At 41.7% G+C, this 19730-nt stretch overlaps 1 protein-coding gene across 2 annotated transcripts in view; it reads left to right on the forward strand.

Annotated features, from left to right (window-relative positions):
* Positions 1 to 19730, forward strand: part of AP2B1 (adaptor related protein complex 2 subunit beta 1) — a 129130-nt gene that overhangs the window by 95637 nt on the left and 13763 nt on the right. For both annotated transcript variants that reach the window (XM_032319599.1, XM_032319600.1), the window contains 2 exons: positions 17445 to 17529; positions 18481 to 18567. In XM_032319599.1, the coding sequence (XP_032175490.1) occupies positions 17445 to 17529; positions 18481 to 18567 (172 nt within the window). The remainder of the gene's footprint in view (positions 1 to 17444; positions 17530 to 18480; positions 18568 to 19730) is intronic.

The following is a 19730-nucleotide window of genomic DNA, read 5'->3' on the forward strand; positions in this document are numbered from 1 at the left end:
GATTTTTTTTTTTTTTTAAATTTGTAGATCTCCCTTTATTTTCTGTTTCTCTTATTAGAAGTCTTGTCATTTGGATGTTGACCCTCCTGAGCCAATCCCTGTTTTACCTTCTTATTTTCCATCTTTCTCCTTTTGCTCTACTTTTTAAAAACTTTTTGTGGAAAATTCTTAACGTTACAAAAGTAAACAGAATAGTGTTATGAGTCCCTGTATACCGTACCCATCATTGAGCTTCAGTGATTATCTATAGTTAGTACTCTTTCATGTATACCCCGTCCATAGCCCTACTCCATTTAATTTTGAGGCAGATCTCAGACATACCATTTCATCTGTGAAATTTCAATATATATATCTTTAAAGCAGGTTTCTTTAAAAAAATATAACCACAATAACTGTTCTTCCCATTAAAAAATTAATAAGAATGCCTTAACATGAAATACCCAGTGTTTAAGTTTCCAGTTACCTCCATATCTTAAACTGTTTTGTTTCTATTTTTACTGTTTGTTTGAATCACTAAAGTGCACATATTATGATGGCTTGATATCTCATAATTCTCTTTGGCTACACTGTTCATTATGATGGGCATTAGCCATATGTGGCTATATAAATTGAAATTAATTAAAATAAAATCTCATTTCTTCAGTTGCATTGGTCACATTTCAGGTGCACATGTGGCTAGTAGTTACTAGGTTGGGCATTATGGAAGCAGAACATTTCCACCTTTACAGAAAGTTTTCTTGGATGGTGCTGATCTGTGGGTTCCCTCTCTTATTCTTAATATCTTTGGTTTTCAGCAGTTTAACCATTATGTACCTAGATGTTTCCCTTGTGTTTACCAGGCTGAGGGTTCACTGACCTTCTTGGATCTGTAAGTTGATAGTTTTTCCTAAACTTGGGAAAATTTTGCCATTATTTCTTCAAATTTTTCCCGCACAATTATCTCTCTTCTTCTGAAACTCCAGTTACACAAATGTTAGACTACTTGATATTGTCCCTCAGATCACTGAAACTGTCTTCGTTCTCTCTGTTCTTTTTACTGGATAATTCCTATTGATATATCTTCAAGTATCCCAACTCTTTGTTCTGTACACTACAGCCTTCTGTTAAATTCATCCACTATAATTTTCATTTCACATGTTGTACTTTCCTCTAGGATTTCCATTTGGTTCTCTACTAAAATTCCCCATTTGTCCACTCAGGAGTGTAAGTGGAGAAACGTTTTTCACGTCCTAGTCGCCTTCATCCTATCTCTACCCTTTGGTCATTCCTTGGACCTAAGGGCATGCTAACTGACCCTCAGGAAAAATGATTAGTAGAAGTATCTCAAGCAGGCCCTGAAAACAGTGTTGGGTCTGTCTGCCAGGAGATTCTGTGTGTTCTGTCTGGGCATATCTCTTTGGTCCTGATGATTCTTCTGTCCATGAGTTGCGGGGAGGCCAGAGGAAGATCAGAGTATGGCTTCTAAATCATGAGACCCAGGACCAGAGCTCCATTTTACTTATCATTGAGGGCAACTGGAATCCTCTGTGTTAGTACTTAAATGTCTGTCTTCTTGGGCTGGCTTAATTCTTCCAAAAATTATCTTTGACTCTCTTGTCTAGAATATAAAGGCTTTCTGCTAGCTTTCTGGCAGCTACATTGGGAAAGATGGCTGGAGAGTGTCAGCATTCATTATGCATAAATTCACTGAATCCACCACCCCTCAGCCATGCCTGACACCCTTCAAAGTACCGTGTATTTTATCTTCTAAAAGAATTAATCTCTATTTTTTCGCTGAGGGGCTAAGGTAGCTTAGAGTGGTGGTGGTGGGGATTTGGGACTACAACCGCATTTTAATGCTCTTTCTTTTGGCACTCCCGCCCTGCATCCCCCCACTCCAACCCATACAGTTCCAGACATGCTGCCAGTCCTGAGTCTTTGAGAATTGTGGTGCTGCTAATCCATGTCTTTTACAGTCACCCAGACTTTGTTGCTATTGTATTTTTTTCCTACCTTATCTTTATAATTTATACCCTTAAATTTTTTTTTCTTTAATTATGGCAGAATTTCTTTAAGGAGAAGGAAATCATCATTGTGATTTTTCAGTCTGCTATCTTTACCTGAAAGTCTGATAGCACCTTTATAAAAATTCTTCTTTCCTTCTATACCACTTTAAAATTAGGAGCCTTGGAGGTAAACTTATGGATAAAGAATTGGGTTTTTCCTATATATGGTGTTTGTTATCAATCTGTCGCCTTTAAATCCTACATAAGGATTGTTAGATAGGAGGATGAATTTTAGCAAAAATGTCTCTTGGGTTTTTTCTTTGAATGTCTCTTCTAAAACAACTTCTAGGTTAAGCCTCAGCCTTCGGTTCAGGTCATGATCCCAGGGTCCTGGGATCGAGCCCCACACCGGGCTTTCTGCTCAGCAGGGAGCCTGCTTCCCTTCCTCTCTCTCTCTGCCTGCCTCTCTGCCTACTTGTGATCTCTGTCTGTGAAATAAATAAAACAATCTTTTAAAAAATAAAATAAAATAAAACAACTTCTTTCATTTTAACGTTTGAATGATTAGGGCAGAAAGTGCTGAAGCTCCCAGCTGCAAAGAACACAATCTTACAGTCCTATTTATTCATATCTTTAAGATCTTAGTCAGCCAAAAGGGTTTTTTGCCAGTGTGTGGCCTTGAGAAAATTCTGTCCCTTGCTACTCCTACATTTGAGTCGCAGCCTGTGAGACAATCAGTTGCAGATGGTCCCTGTCCCTGGTATTTCATGGCTTACATATGTCAGTTCACACTCAGAAAGCCCACAGCTGTAGCTGTTACACCAAAAAAACTGATAAATGCTTCCAAATGGAAGACCTTTTCAGCAGCTTCCATCAGATGAAGCTAACCAGCTTGGCATTTGCTGAGTTTTCTTGACTGTTGTGCAAGCCAAACAGGTTCAGTATTGAAAACGTCCTTTGGTCTCCCAGGATCCACAGTTGAGGACTATGCACTCTGGTTGCTTTTATGGGACTGCACGTTGCTTGAACAGCTGTGGAGACCTTGAAGTGGTGGATTTTATGGGAGCTGTAAGAGATTCCCAGGTCGGACAGGTAGAGCCAGGGCTGAAAATAACCCCTGTAGACAGGACAGAACCTGAAATATTCCATTAGCACTGTGTAGGTCATGGAGGCTTGGTTATGAAGGATGAAAACATTTTACTACCAAAGAAAGAGAAAATTACTTTCTGTGATTGCTGCTTCCAATTTGATGTACTTTTCATGTCTCATCTGAGAATTTAGAGTATCTTATGTACTAGATACTGCTTTTTTACTAGGTTATCCCTGTTGAGAATATTCCTTATCCTTTTTATTAAGGTAATCAAGATTCTACTGGGCAGTATCTTTTGTCTTTCTGTAACCGACACTCAGATACTGGCTTCTGAGACTCTCTGTTAGGATATATCTATTAATAGCAACTTCCATCTTTGAAGAACCACCATAAGCAGTAGACAAGAATTCTGTATTTTGATAAGCAGAGCTGGTCCAGGTGGATCATAAATCTGGCATCAGTGGCAGGACACAGTTGTTCCTGGAATCCAGAATTCAGTTCTCAGAACACCCAAGCTTGGGACCTAGTTCCTCATAAAAAAAAAAAAAAAAAAGGAGGGGTGGGTCTGAGATCAGATTACTTAAGTAACAGAGCCCCAAGCTGCAAATCTTGAGCAATAATGAATTTCACACAGTAGTTCCAAAGTGGTTAATAAAAGTGATTTGTGGGGGCACCTGGGTGACTCAGTGGGTTAAGCCTCTGCCTTCGGCTCAGGTCATGATCTCAGGGTCCTGGGATCGAACCCCGCATCGGGCTCTCTGCTCAGCAGGGAGCCTGCTTCCCCTTCTCTCTTGGCCTGTCTCTGCCTACTTGTGATCTCTGTCTATCAAATAAATAAAAATTTTAAAAATTTTCAAAAAAAGATTTGTGGGTTTTATCTATTAAAATCCCAGCCTTCTTTATGTCATGATGTTAACTTAGGAGTGAATGATGAAAAATGGAATCGGGGCACCTGGGTGGCTCAGTCATTAAGCGTCTGCTTTCGGCTCCAATCATGATGCCACGGTCCTGCGATCGGACCCTGTATTGGGTTCCCTGTTCAGCGGGAGGCCTGCTTCTCCCTCTCCTGCCTGTGCTTGTGTTCCCTCTCTCTTCGCTCTCTCTCTCTCTGTCAAATAAATGAATAAAATCTTTTTAAAAATTGAATAAATTTTGTAGTTTTGATTTAATAAATAATTGGGAAGTAGATGTAACCATGTGATCTTTATGCAGTAGAGGACTTTGAATTCTGAATAAAAAGCAGGTACCTCTTTCTAGTCCCTATGTTCTCATTATGGCTAATAATCTTTATGCAAACCGTTAAAGCTTTATACTACATCACGAGTTGGAATTAAAGAGAGCTCACTGGGGTTTTTCTCAGCTGGATTGAAGCCCACTTGAGAGCCCTAGCCTGCCCTCATTCATATTAACACTCATATTTTGCTGGAGTATCATGTTGAATGAGATAAAAGAATTTGCTTTATTCATAATTTTTATGTAGGAGTTATGCATAGGCTTCATGGTATTGAGGTCCATAGACCTTGAAAATAAAACTTTCAAGCTCTGGTTTTGTTTTGTTTTGGTTTTTTTTATTCATTTATTTGAGAGAGGAGAGAGCAAGAGGGAAAAGGGAGAGAGAGAAGGGATCTCAGTGTGCTGAGCGGCAGAACCCAACAAGGGGCTCCAGCTCACAATCCTGAGATCATGACCTGAGCTGAAGCCCAGAGTCAAACGCTTAACTGACTGAGCCACCCAGCCCCAAGCCCTATTTCTGATGGAGTTTACCCTGTATTAGCAGTGATGGCATCTCAACATTTGCATGAATACTACTAATGATTTACTACCCAAAAATAGTCCGTTTATCTTAAAACTGTTAAAGTTATTTATGTTGAACTAAAATATGTCTTCTTTTAGATTCTATGTGTAGATCCTCGTTCTACAGCTTGTGGTTTTATAGAACAAGTTTCTTTCTGAATCAAGGTTCAAGGTTCATCTGGAAATCAGTTAGGTGGGCCTATAATGAAAATATATTCAGTCTGAATTCATTTTCCCTTTCAGTCCACTTCAGGAAGGCCTAAATTTATGGAAGGACATTTCCTTGTGTGCACTGCAAATAGATGTCAGTTTTATTGTTCTAACTTTAAGTATAAAAAGTGTTTAGAAACAGAGACATTCATAAATGTACTTAGAATCAGTTACAGTTTGGAGACCAAGGAAAATATTATTTAATCGTTTTTGAGAAATGTGAGTATAAATGGTGGTCCTTCCTGTGGTAACAGTGATCCTTTCCAGGAGCCATTGAAGGAGTCAGAAGGATGAAAGCACAGAACTTCTCAATTCCATAGCTCATGCTCCTGAGAATGATCTCTCTCTTCTGTGTCTGATCTGTTGCTTCAATAAAGCTAGTCGGAGCCGGCTTCTGCACATGGGGGCCTGCCTGTGTGCCCGGGCATCTTGGAACCTGTATGTCCTCCTTTTGTCCATGTTAAGGTTCAATTAATACAGCAGAACAGAGCTTTGGCACACCTGTGAACCCATTTAATTTATGATTTGCTGCTAATTAATCTGAGACTGTATGTCAATTACCTAGGATCTAGTTTAGATTCTAGATCACTTTTAGCCTAAGATTTTAAAATGAGTAATATTCCTTCTCTCTCATTACTGAGGTCTTTGAGTACCATTGGGTCTTCTGTCTCACAACATACCAGACTGGGGGTGTGGATTATCTAGTCAGCTTTAACTGGTAGGTTTTTTGTTTTGTTTTGTTTTTTAAAATTTTATTATTTATTTGAGGGAGAATGAGTGAGAGAGAGCATGAGAGAGGTGAAGGTCAGAGGGAGAAGCAAACTCCCCAAATCTCTGGGAGCCCGATGCAGGACTCGATCCTGGAAGTCCGGGATCATGACCTGAGCCGAAGGCAGCCGCTCAACCAACTGAGCCACCCTGGTGCCGTTTAATTGGTAGTTTACCGGCCCTGTCTTCACAGTTTTATCATTCAGTACAGTATGTATTAAATTTATTTTTAGGTTTAACAGTAAGCCCTACATAGCAAACAGTTCATGGTGTCCCAGGAAGTGGTACTCTAAGAGGTGGCAGCTGCAGCCAGGGGCACATCAGCCAGATCTCTCAAGGAAAAGGAGAGAGGTTTAGAGCCTATAGGTTTAGAGCCTATATAGATCTGGCAGAACCTGTTTAAGATAAGACCGTAGGGTTTGCAGAATTGTCAGGCAAGCTGAAAGGCCTGTGGAAATGCTGCTGGAGGAAGAGAGAATTTGGGGTTTGCAGTAGAGGTTTCTGGATAGTAGCCAGATTGGTCAAGATAGTATGGCAGGTGGGTTCTATATTGGCTGAAGAGATCACATTTACATTTGCTGTTAAGTTTCAGATTTATTTTAGGACTCCTTGGTGGCTCAGTTGGTTAAGCGTCTGCCTTCAGCTCAGGTCATGATCCCAGAGTCCTGGGATCGAGTCCCACATTGGGCTCCTTACTCAGTGGAAAGTCTGCTTCTTCCTCTGCCTGCTGCACCCCCTACTTGTGTGTTCTTTCTCTCTTTCTCTAACAAATAAATAAGAAATCTAAAAAAAAAAAAAAAAAAAAAAAAAAGTTTCTGATTTATTTTGTCTGACATCTAAAACTTTGTAAAAATGTGGGAGCTACCTGAAGCAAAAACAGAAGCAGTGGGTCTTAGCATTCTTTTCCCTTGACCCAGGTTCCTCATGAGGCACCAGCTGCCCTCTCCAGTGACCCTGTTCACATAGGCATGGTTCTTCTTCTTCTTGTTTTTTTTTTTAAGATTTTTGTTGTCGTTTTTTTATTTGACAGAGATCACAAGTAGGCAGAGAGGCAGGCAGAGAGAGAGAGGAAGGGAAGCAGGCTCCCTGCTGAGCAGAGATCCTGATGCGGGGCTCAATCCCAGGACCCTGGGATCATGACCTGAGCCGAAGGCAGAGGCCTTAACCTACTGAGCCACCCAGGTGTCCCCACAAGACATGGTTCTATCAGAGTTATGATGACTGCTTAATTTTTGTTATACCACTGCCTTGTTAGAATCCCACCAATCTGAAAGAACTTGCACTTGATTTTTTTTTTCTAATTGGAAAAGCCAAAATCCCAGCAGTAGTCTCTAGGGCCCTTTGTGAAATAGCCGTGCCTTTCCTATTTAAGTGCATCTGGCCCACCATGCCTTACTCCACTGTGGCCACACTGGCTCCCTTGCTGACCCTCAGAGGGTACCTGCCACGGCTGGGCCTTTGAATTTGCTCTTTCCCATATCTGGAATGTTCCTTTTCCCAATCTGCATATCTACATGGCTTACTACCTCCTTCAGGCTTTTGCTAAAATAGTACCTTTTTAACAAGTCTTCCACTCTGGGCTCCCAGTACTCTGGACCCTCCCTTACCCTTATTTTTCCTCAGAGCACCTATCCCTGTTAAATACTGCTTAACCTGCTTATTCATTATCACCTCCACCTCCTCTTCCACTAGAATGCAAGCTAAAAGGGCACTCTCTGGTGCACTGGTATTATCTCCCAGTGCCCGGAACAATAACAATACCTAGCACAGAATACTTAACAAATATTTGTTGTTGAATGAACTTTTTGTTTTCATTTAAGGGAGTGTTTACAAATATCAGATGCATGTGGTTCTTGAACTAAACTCAGCAAGGCCATCTCCTTGTCTTAGCAAGCAGAGTATTCCCAGACTCTGTCTCTTCCTGTTGTTTCTCAGTGGCCTCACAGCCTACCCCATGACTCTGATTTAATACCCTTTTACCTGGGTAGGTCTGGCCCCAGTCCCAGTTTTTGTTTTATTTTTAAGATTTTATTTTTGAGTAATCTCTATACCCAACATGGGGCTCGAATTTATGACCCCAAGATCAGGAGTCACATGCTTCACCAACAGAGCCCCGTCCCAGTTTTATTCCAAGGACTACAAATTCAAATTCATTTTCTCTCAAAGTGGGCAGAGCAAACATTAGAGTCTGTTGTTTCTTTACTCTGCTCATCAGTATTTGAAGGGGTAAGAGCACAGCACATTAATGGACCCTAATTCCAAGATTGGAGATAACTAGGAAAATAGAATATATTACTGTTCTAATATTTGGAGAATGTTTTCTGTTGCTAACCTATGTCTGTGTGCCACTTTAAATAAAACAAATTGCCACCATGCAACTATTAAACTGCTATCCTAATTGCCTAAGACTATTTTGGATGATATTTTCAGAGTAAATTGGAAGCTGAAGGGTATTCTGTAAGTGTCTTAGAGCTTCAGAGAAAACCAAAATCATTTGGATGCCTGATAGGAATTAGAGCTGAACAATTCCCTTTTACTGTGAGACCAGAAAGAAGCTTTTTTCACAATCCTGATAGACACAAAGCTGTAGGGAGACAAATTTTAATAGGAAGAGCAAAAAATACTGTTTTTGCCAGCAAATCACTGTATCTCATTCCATTCTTTGCTAGGAAACAATTTTTTCAGATACTCAAAACTATCTAACTTTTGCCTTTATAGGAAAAGAGAACCCTAAAAAAAAAATAATAAAAAGTAAAGTTAATGGTCTAGCACTTCCCAGTTCCAGAATTTTTGCACTTGGTATCAGAAAAGTATACTTTGGTGGGAATGGGTATGATTGTTTATGAATTCAGAGATAAGGAGAAAAAGGGTCTAGACCCTTCGGGGCTGAAATCCATGCCAGCCTAAGCTGTCACAAAGCTGGCCTTGTGCTTTCGGCCTACCTGCAGGGCCTGCCCGCCATATGGGTCATTTTGTGTGAACATTGTGACCTATCCACCTTATTTCCAAATGGTTTTGAAGGAGATGGGTTTCTTTTTTAAAGCAGTACTTGAGGGTCTGGTTTAATTTTCAAAAGCATTACACGGTTTGGTTCCAGTAGCTGTGGCGCTGGTGCAGTGCCTTGGGTCTTTGGCGGACAGTCATCATTCTGATGTCCTCTTGACCAAATGAGAAGCTTCTGACAGTTTAATCCAGAAGTCTTTTAAGCCACCATCTATCCTTACCACTTTACAGTCTTCCATCTTTTCTTTGGTGTTCTGGATATTTCAGTTGGCCTGCATTCTAATTCATTCTAATTCGTGGTGTAAACTCTTGGGAGTTTTTGGCATTGAGATAAAGCAAATCTCCTGACAAGGTAGGGACCGCAGAAGGATCCTTATTGTTTTGGTTTCTTTCTACCTCCTTTCGAAACTGGTCCTACTAAGAGAGGTTGGCTCTTAGGATCTCACTACTGTTCTAAAGGCCCATAGTTATATAGTTTAAGAGCTCACCTGGAGGTCTGTTCAGAGCTTTCCTTCCCCCTTTAAGTGCTGTTTGAACACAGAACCTTCAAATGCTGGAATGCATGGGCCACTGCTTTTAGCAGGAGATGGGGAACCTGTCACAATTCACCTGTCACATTTCACAGAGTTCCCCTGTCCACATGCTCTTAACAATGAGAGAAGTCCTAACCTTTTGAGAGTAAACAAGTGTGGCTTTTATCTACAATCGGCACCAGGTTGTTACTGTTGGAGGGCTGCTCAGCCGCCAGGTAATCCCATGTGATTTGTTGGAAAGAATACAGAAAGAAAGAATACAGAGCTAGAGGCTTCTTGTTTGAATCTCCATCTTGGAAGTAAACTAAAGAAAGATGCTCTTCAAGTTCAAGTTGAATTAGCATCAGAAGGAAGGTAAAGTGACACTTTCTGTGGCGGATCTCGTGATTATTTCTGCTGTATTTTTCACTGCAGTTTCTTTTCTCCTTTAAACTTCAATTTCTGAGAATTCTCGATTTTTTAGTGGGGTTTGAAATGGAACACCATATTTATACGAAAGATGGTAGATACTTTTTTGGCATTGACCAGGAATGCAGAACTGAAGCTAGTAACTCCAGCAGCTAACAGAAAGAGCTACTTCTGCTGGAGTTCAGGCGACAGCATCACTCAGTTGTGTGCCGTTAAAAACCTTCACTCAGAGCCAATCCCCTAGGATCTGTGGACTAGGTGGTGTGGTGCTTAAAACACATCTGAATCATCATTCCTCAGAGAACTGGTGATGGTTGGCGTCACTGCCTGGTCCTAGCTTGGACCAGCCTGCAAATAATCTTTCCAAAAGCTAAATGGAGAGGAGGAATGAAAGAAAAAAAAAAATTCTTCAGAGACTTGGAAAGGTCACAAGTGACGTCATGGAAGAGTAGATGATACACTCTCAGAGGTGAGCTGTGTGCCACTTGCCTGGGTTTTTCCTGTGGCAGTGCCTTCTGCGGTTATCTCTGGCGAGAGGCCGCATTTACCAGAGTTCAGACTGAGTTCATCTCGTACCTTTTTATAGTACTTTTGAGTACACTGGAACAAGGTTGGAATATTAATTTTGCCTGTTCGTCTCCAGCTGTGTACCATAAAGAGGCTGTAGCTACTGCAGCGGGCTTCCTATACTATGGTGGGAAACTAATTGGTGGTTACAGGCTAACACTGACAGGCTGCACTTTCCCCAGCAGCCACGGAAAGTAACTTTTAAAAATCATTATTATTATTAAGCGTTTATAGCCTGCTCTTGTGTTTTCCGAGTGCCCCATAATCATTTCTGTTTGCTCCTCCTATTGATGTCCCTGACAGGCAGGTTCGTATTGTTGTGGCCACATGTTGCATGTGACAGAGCAGAGTACTGGAGGATTAGGTCATCTGCCCTTTGGTACCATCTGTGATCTTTAGGCATCCTCCAAGCAGAAGCTGAGGTTTGCATTCTGTTCCTTTGCCCAGTGAATCCATTTCCTCACTGCTTGCCCTTAACAGGGTGTATATTATGGCTTTTATACTTTCTTGGTGGAAACTTACAGGAAGAAATGTGTTTTACACAGTACACACATACACATACACACAACACATAAAACGGAAACAGTTTTGGGAAACATCACTTAACTCTTCATCAGATGCACAGTGATATTTTCCATTCTATTTTATTTTTTTGAAGATTTATTTATTTATTTTGAGAGAGAAAGAGAGAGACTCCCCACTGAGCACAGAGCCTGACACAGGGCTCAATCCATGACCCTGAGATCACAACATGAGCAGAAATCAAGAGTTGAGGCTTAACTGACTATGCCACCTGGGTGCCCCTCTATTGTATTTTTTTATGCCAGTTTCAACCCACTATATTAAATTTTTTTTTAAGATTTTTATTTATTTATTTGGTAGAGACACAGCAAGAGAGGAGGGAGCATAAGCAGAGGGAGTGAGAGGGAGAAGCAGGCTTCCCGCTGAGCAGGGAGCCCAATGCAGGGCTCGATCTGAGGACCCTGGGATTGTGACCTGAGCCAAAGGCAGATGCTTAACAACTTAGCTACTCAGCCTGGGCACACCTAGGAGTCCCCCACTGTATTAATTTTAAGAAGCATCACTTGGTCACAATCCACAATTTTAAACACAATGCTAGGAGGTACTTGAAGCGAGGAATACATGTGGCACATTTTTCCTGGAGCATCAGTTTTACTCAGTGGTAAGGGGATAAACACATTTTCATATTAAAACATACAGATGCACTATGGAATAGCATGGAACTTCAAAGAAATTTTGTTCTTATGGTGAGCTACTTCATATTACACCCCCATACCCCCAACCCTGACTCTTCCTGCTACTTCCACCCCAGTATAGACATCCATACTTTCCTCTTCTGTTTTTTTTTTTAAGATTTTATTTATTTACTTGACAGAGACAGAGAGATCACAAGTAGTCAGAGAAGCAGGCAGAGAGAGAGGAGGAAGCAGGCTCCCTGCTGAGCAGAGAGCCCAATGCGGGGCTCGATCCCAGGACCCTGAGATCATCACCTGAGCCGAAGGCAGAGGCTTTAACCCACTGAGCCACCCAGGCGCCCCCTTTCCTCTTCTGTTAAGGGAAGTACACTAGAAAAGAACTTGAAGTACTGTGTTTTTGGAAACTTGAGACCGAGTTTATATGTTGTCTAAACCTCAGTGGTTTTTCAGGCACTCTGAGTAGTATATTTTCCAATTAGCATTCTTATTGAGTACTCTGTACCAGTCACTGTTCTAGAAACTGAGAATATAGTAGTGAACAAGAGACAAAAACCCCCTCTCTCATAGCATTTATATTCTGCTGGAGGCTGGGGTACAGGGACAGGTGATAAACTAGCAAATAAGTAAAATAGTGTGTCAGATGAGGGCAGAGGAAGTAAGAGAAACCAGAGACTGGGATAGACAGTCCTGGGGTTAGAGATTGAGTGGTGTGATTTTATAAACACGCTGGTAATGGAAGACCTGTATGGAATGATAATAGTTGATTAAGCAAAGACCTAAAGGAAGCCAGGAATGAGACATGCAGATTTCTGGAGAGGGAGAGAATTGCAGACAGAAGATAGAGCAAATGCACAAACCATGAGGTCGCAGAGTACCTGATACTCTGCAGGGGAAAACTGCAGACCCCTTGGCTGACATGGAGCTAGCAGGGAGAGAGTCACAGCACATAACATCAGAGAGGTAATAGGCATCAGATTATAGGCAATTGTAACTTTGGTTTTTATTCTGAGTGAGACGGGAAGTCATTGGAGGTTTGCACAGAGAGGTATTTATGAGCTGACCCACATTTTAGGATCCCTCTGGCTGCTGTGTTGAGAATAGACTGGGGAAGCTAAGTGTTACAGAGGGTGGAGGAGGCAGGTGCAGAAGCAAGGGCACTATTAGAAGGCTTTGTGGTATTCTTTTACTGTGTTTGGAAAGACAGCAGGAGTTTCTCTTTAGGGATGGTAGGGGAGATCAAGAAATTGGTTTGTGACATGTTCATTTTGAGATACTAGTTATCCAGGTGAAGATACTAAGGCAGTTGGTATATATATGTCTTCATTGATTTCCCATAGGCAAGTTAGGCATTGATTTTAAAGCTCTCGGGAAATAGTTCTCCAGCTTGTCTGGATTATGTCTTTCTATTCTGTACCTATTGGGGTGGCGAATTTCAAAATAAGAAAACTCTGGAGCAATCAGTATTACACTCTTTAAGGTTCTTTTTGAGAGGAGCTGCCGTCCAGATTGGAATCGAACTGGCTTCATAACTGTGTTTTTCCCATGATTCTTTTTGGCCTAAACTCTTAAGGAGTGATTGTCACATCCTTGGAGAATCAAGTATTTGAGTTGTGATTTACTACCTATATTATTCTTAGCATATAGATGTTATATTAGCTCAGCAATTTGAAATAAAAATAGCATTTATCTATCATCCCAGCCTTGTTGAGTACAGTTTGCTCATCAAGAGATGCTAATGGGATTATGTTATGCATACAAATGATAATAGAGGTAGAAAAGGGGTTGGGAAACCAGTGTTTCATTCCATTTGCTCAACATCTTCCCCTTAATTTCATGCAACAAATATTTCTTAAGCTATTAGGATGCCAGTGAAAGTGAGAGCCCCTTTACTCAGAGTTCATTATATTGTGAGTGAGGCAGATGGAAACAAACAGTTATTTTATCTTGTGCTAGAGGTGTATGCAGGGGTGTTGTGGGGCGGGATTAGAGTTTTCCTGAGAAATCTTAAGCTTGAACTGAATCTTAACATTAAATAGGGGTTTTTCAGAGAGCTGAAGCTTCAGGAGAATATATTAAACAGAAAGAACAACTAAGGAGGCACAGAGCTGTGAGTTTCAGTGTCTGGGGGAACAAGCAATAATTTTGATATGGTTGACATTAAGGAATTAGGCTGGAGAGGTGGATCCAAGAGAACCATATATTCTTGAATGAGATGGAGTTCTAGCCAAGAGTAAAACTTTGAGAGCTGCAAAATGCAGAGGTTGAAAAGCTATTGTAAGAGAAGGGAGCTGCCTCCCGCAGAGTGACCTGTGCTGTTGACCCTGTAAAGAGATATTTTATGAAGGACACAGTAGCAAGAAGAATAATTAGGCCAAGGGCTTGCTAATAAGCCTATTTTTCCCCTCTCGTCTGGTCCCTTTTAGGCATAGCAGTAGTACTGTGTTTGAGCACATGGAAGATATCACTTATGCCTACTATGGTTATCTTCTATTATGAAAAATTCTAAATAAATGGGTGAAAGAGATGGTGAAAGGGGGAATTTTTCTTTTTTTTTTTTTTAAAGATTTTTTTATTTATTTATTTGACAGAGAGAAATCACAAGTAGATGGAGAGGCAGGCAGAGAGAGAGAGAGGGAAGCAGGCTCCCTGCTGAGCAGAGAGCCCGATGCAGGCCTCGATCCCAGGACCCTGAGATCATGACCTGAGCCGAAGGCAGCGGCTTAACCCACTGAGCCACCCAGGCGCCCGAAAGGGGGAATTTTTCTTTCACAGACACTTGTTCTATTACTTACTGTAAGCCAGGCACCATTCTTGGTGCTTCGTTGCAGATGTTAACCCACTCTTTTCCTAGCAGCCCATGTGTTCGGTGCCATTGTCTCCATGTGCAGACAGGACCCTGAGCTGAGTACTGCTTGCTTGCCCAAAGTCACACAGCTAGTAAGCATGCCAGGGTCAGAATTTGAAATCAGGTGGTCTCGTCTGGTTCCCAAGCCACAAACCCATGAGTCTGCTGCCTCTGATTTGGGTGTCCCAGCTTCTCACAATTATTCTAGAGCAGAAGTCCAGGGATAGTCTTCAGGATGTCCTGAAACCCTTGATTGTGTGCCAAACATAGTCTGAAACGTTTTTCAGGAAGAGGGTCCATGACTTCTATTTGTCAAAAGGGTTGCGAGACAGAATGATTTAGTACTACTGACCTAGAAAAGCTTTTCATGTCTTTTCTGTTGTTAAAGACCTCCATTTAGAAGAAGGATTCCCCCAGAACAAGAAGATATTTACAAGCCTGTCCTGACTTCTTAGCTCACATTGTTCTAAATTAATTGCTTATCTGGTTGATCTTCCTAGGGACTTTGTCCAAAATGCACACACCAGGTCCCAGATTTAGATCGTTATTTACGTGGGATGAAGCCCTGGCATCAGTTTTGAAAAATCTCTCCAGGTGATTCTAATATGTCTTTGATTAAGAACCACTAATGGGGCGGGGAGGCGCCTGGGTGGCTCAGTCGGTTAAGAGTTAGCTTTCAGCATCATGATCCCAGGGTCCTGGGATTGAGCCTCATGACAGGCTCCCTGCTTTGCGGGGAGTCTGTTTTTCCTTCTCTTGCTCACTCTCTCAAATAAAATCCTTAAAAAAAAAAAAAAACAGTAATATAATCCCCCGGAGGACAAAGGTTATATTTTCTGTATTCTTCATTGTATCTCAAATGCTTGGGACATAGTAAACCTTAATGAATGTTTGAATGACTGGCACATTGTGAAATAGGACTGCTTTTTATTTAAAGATAATAGTAACGATAATCACTTGCATTTCACATAAGACCTTTCTATAACCCAGACAGGGTCACCTATACCATCCAGTTTTCTCTTCTGAATAACCTTTGCAGAGCCTGGCACTACCTCAAGATCTTCTTGGTGCCCATATGTGAAGTAACAGTTCTCTTATTGCTGAATACCAGATGAATTAGAAAATACCTCTTTCCCAGCAGCCCACAACTGATACAAATCTTTCTGAGTGGTGCTCTAGTACATCTAAAAGGGTGTTTGAGGACCTCTTTCCTGCAGTTAGTTACTCTGCTTATATTTACCAGACTCAAGCTTTTCAAGAATCCTGCCGTCTGGACATCAGATTATGGGACATAGGTCAGAAACTCCTAGTGGACTGGTAATTGAAAAGCACAAGTTACAAAGAAAGTAATTTGATGGGTTCTTATGGGAGAGAAAAGAGAAAGACAGTGTCAAGTAGACATAAGCACATTATGAAGAGGAAATAAAGGTACTGTTGAAGCTGGGGGAGATGAGTTGATAATAAGCACAAAAGAACTGGAAGGACTTCAAAAAAGGATATTTGGATCCGATTGCCAAAGTTTTGGTAAAAAGCTAGATATGCTGTTGAAGTGTAGACATTGGCCCTGAAGGGGCGGGGGGATAGCAGTTTTTTACTTTATTTGCTTAGAACAAAATAAAAGAGAAATAGACACGGTTACTGATTATAGAACTTGCCCAGAGAAACATTTTCCAGTGGTGCCAAGACCGTAGATGGGAGAGTCATTAGTGACAGAAACCAGTGGGAAGTGGTGGTTTAGAGCAATTCGCCTCCTCCTCCTCCTCTCCCTTCGTACAGTCTGTGGTTTTTGTAATCTGTTGCAGTGAACCTGCCTGTCCCTGGGTATATTCACCAATCAGTGTCACCCCTAAATAAAAGTACTTAGTGTAGCTTTTTAGAACTGCAAACAGCATGTTCTGAGCTGAAGGGGCTGGCGTAGAATCGCAGCCTACCTAAGTCAGAGCCGCATCTTGTGAGGAGAGGTTGCATTTCTTCACTTGCACCTTTCCTTCTTCTAGTCATCAGATTTAACAGTGGTTGACCCAGCAAGCTTTTTCCAACTGTAGGACTTGAAAAATAAGATTTTATAAAAGAGGGCGCCAGGCTGGCTCAGTGGGTTAAAGCCTCTGCCTTCAGCTCAGGTCATGATCCCAGGGTCCTGGGATCGAGCCCCGAATTGGGCTCTCTGCTCAGCAGGGAGCCTGCTTCCCCCTCTCTCTCTTCCTACTTGTGATCTCTGTCTGTCAGATAAATAAATAAAGTCTTTTTTAAAAAAAGAAGTAGGGACGCCTCGGTGGCTCAGTTGGTTAAGCAGCTGCCTTCGGCTCAGGTCATGATCCCAGCTTCCTGGGATCGAGTCCCACATCGGGCTCCTTGCTCAGCTGGGAGCCTGCTTCTCCCTCTGTCTCTGCCTGCCATTCTGTCTGCCTGTGCTCGCTCTCTCTCCCTCTCTCTCTCTGACAAATAAATTAAATCTTTAAAAAAAAAAAAGAAGTAATATCATTAATAGTAAGTGGTAACAGGAGCTTCTATTAATAACTGTAGAAACAATAGCTCAGTGGGTTATTCTTTTTTTTTTTTTTTTTTTTAAGATTTTGTTTGTTTGTTTGACAGAGATCACAAGTAGGCAGAGAGGCAGGCAGAGGGGGGCGGGGGAAGCAAGCTCCCTGCCAAGCAGAGAGCACAATGTGAGGCTTGATCCCAGAACCCTGGGATCATGACCTGAGCTGAAGGGAGAGGCTTTAACCCACTGAGCCACCCAGGTGCCCCTCAGGGGGTTATTGATGCAGAACTTGTGTCTTAAGTTTCTCCCTCCAGGGGTTCCTTCTAGAAAGAGGTAGAGTTGCAGGTTCTCACAGTGCTCTGACAGTAGATGAGTAAGGATGTGCTTTGCAGCATATGGGCTGGTAGGTCTTGGTCTGGGGAGTCCTGAACTGTCTGAGAGAGGAAAGAAATAGAGTGATATATTTCCAGACACATACTGCCCTTTCCCTCCTACCTGGCTTCCTGTGATGTCCTAATTTTCCCTCATTACTTTCCTGGCAGGTGGCTGTGAAAAACAATATTGATGTCTTTTACTTCAGCTGCCTCATCCCACTCAATGTGCTTTTTGTAGAAGATGGCAAAATGGGTAAGTATGTCCTTCTGTCCTTCTGCCAAATATACTGTTGCCCTTCCTCTGAATGTCAGGCAGAGCATAACCCAGAAGTACCAAGTTCTTTTGAGATTTTTAAAAAGGGGAGTTGGGGAAGAGTGGGGTTAAGGCTAAAGGTCGAATACTTGCTGATCATATGGATTCTCATGAGTCACAGTTGATCTTGCCTTGCTGTTGGTCTCTGTATCATATTGCTAGTTACCTGAATAATCCAGTCACATCAGCACGGAGTCAGTGGTTTGGTGACAAGGAGATGCAGATTTGAATCTCACCTTGGCTGTGTATTCGCTGTGTGATTGTGACAAGGTGCTTAGCTTTTCTGAGTCTCTGTTTCCAAGTTTGCAAAGCAGAAATTGTTATTGTAAAAGCTGGATGAGATAATACATGCAAATTGAGCACTTAGCCAGCCCTGTACTAAGTTCTTACTGTCTCAAAATAAGAATTCAGTAATCTGTAATAAACATCAGTACACCCCATGTGGTTATTGATGTTTCTCTCTTCTCTTACTTATGAAACCGCCAGCTAATAAAACTGCTTATACTGGTACATATTAATTGTATTGGTACTGAATTGATCTGACTCTTACAGTAGCTCTTTGGGTAGGCAGGACAGATGTAATTATATATGATGAAATTAAGGATCAGAAAGATCAGAAGACTTACCCAAAGTAATGACATAGGAAAACAGTGGAGCCAAGACTAAACCCTAGATGTGAGCTTCTCCTGGTGTGTCTTACTGCTGCCGATAGGAGAATACTTGATGTGGAATGTAGCACCTCTGCATGGCTGAGAATTGGCTCCAGTTCCAGGCCGCTCCTGGATGTATTGTAAGAGCCAGAACTCCGAAAGAGAAATGGTGTAATGTGCCAGAAATCAGAATATCGACAGACTGTGCACACCCGTCCTTTCCCTCTGTTTCCCCATACAGAGCGCCAGGTCTTCCTTGCCACATGGAAGGATATTCCCAATGAAAATGAACTTCAGTTTCAGATTAAGGAATGTCATTTAAATGCTGGTGAGTAATGACTGAATTTCATGTGCATCTTATTAGATATTTGAAAATTTTGTCTTTACTTACCTCTTCTTTCCACATCTGCCTGTTTCTGATGGGTGTATGGTAGATATTTGACCTGTAAACTTCTCTTTAAGAACTTGAGGTGTTTTGATGTAGGTGCTAGATTACTTCCAAGCTGACAGATTCAGAAACAAACTAGGATGGGTCCATCCACTGAATTCTTCAGTAGTCAGACCGGTGTTAGTCGTGTACATGCGCACTGCGCCCTCTGGGGAGCCTCCAGTGGCTGAAGCGCCAGTTGAGGTTGTAAACCCTCCTGGGAATTAAGAGGACTCTCTCCTCTATCAGCCTGTGGTATTGGAAGAAAGGGAACTCTCTGAGATCCTTAAGTAGAACCTTGTGTTTGTTATTAAAACAAAAAGTAATTTAATCATAGTTGATTAAATTAGCTTTTTTTTTTTAAACTTCCCTTGTATCAACTTTCATAGGATAATACTAACCTCTTTAGTCATCATTAAAAAGCCCGAGACCCTTCTGTAGTTCATTTTATTACCATAATAGAACATCAAAGCAGTAACCCAAGAGGAGAAATAGTAGCTATCAGTCCCTAGAGCTTGATAGTGATAGGGCTTGTTTCACGAAAGTTTCCTCAGGAATCCAAGGGCCCTGAGCTCCACATTGTCCTGCCTTGGTCCCAGTCACTCTTTTTTGAGACTAGTGCACAACCTTCTGAGTTTGAATGAAAATGAGCCTTGGTGCTAAGTCAGTACCTTCTCTTTTTTGATTTCCTCCTTGTGTGTTGGTGTTTCTTGTGTGGGGTTTTTGGCGTGCTGCTGTCCCAGTGTCTTTAGAGCATAACACTGGGAGGAAGAGGCAATATGGGACTTCAGAGAAGGGGGAGAAACTCACAGTCCTCTCATTCCAACCTTTTCTTTTCAACTGTCATCGTTTGGGGCTCTGCAGTATATTCATCCTCTGTGTTCAGACAGATCTTCTCTTACGGGGCTTCTCCTGAGCCCTTGGCGAGGTGTCTGAGGAGATAGTCTTGTATAATTTCCATTGGAGTAACTACTAAGTTGATTCTCTTCAGGAACACCACACATCTGCCTTCTTCCTAACATTTCTTGGTCTAGATTTCTCACCCCGACTGGTTATGTGTGTAT

Source organism: Mustela erminea, chromosome 18 (genome assembly GCF_009829155.1).
Source record: "Mustela erminea isolate mMusErm1 chromosome 18, mMusErm1.Pri, whole genome shotgun sequence".
NCBI classification, from domain to species: Eukaryota; Metazoa; Chordata; class Mammalia; order Carnivora; family Mustelidae; genus Mustela; species Mustela erminea.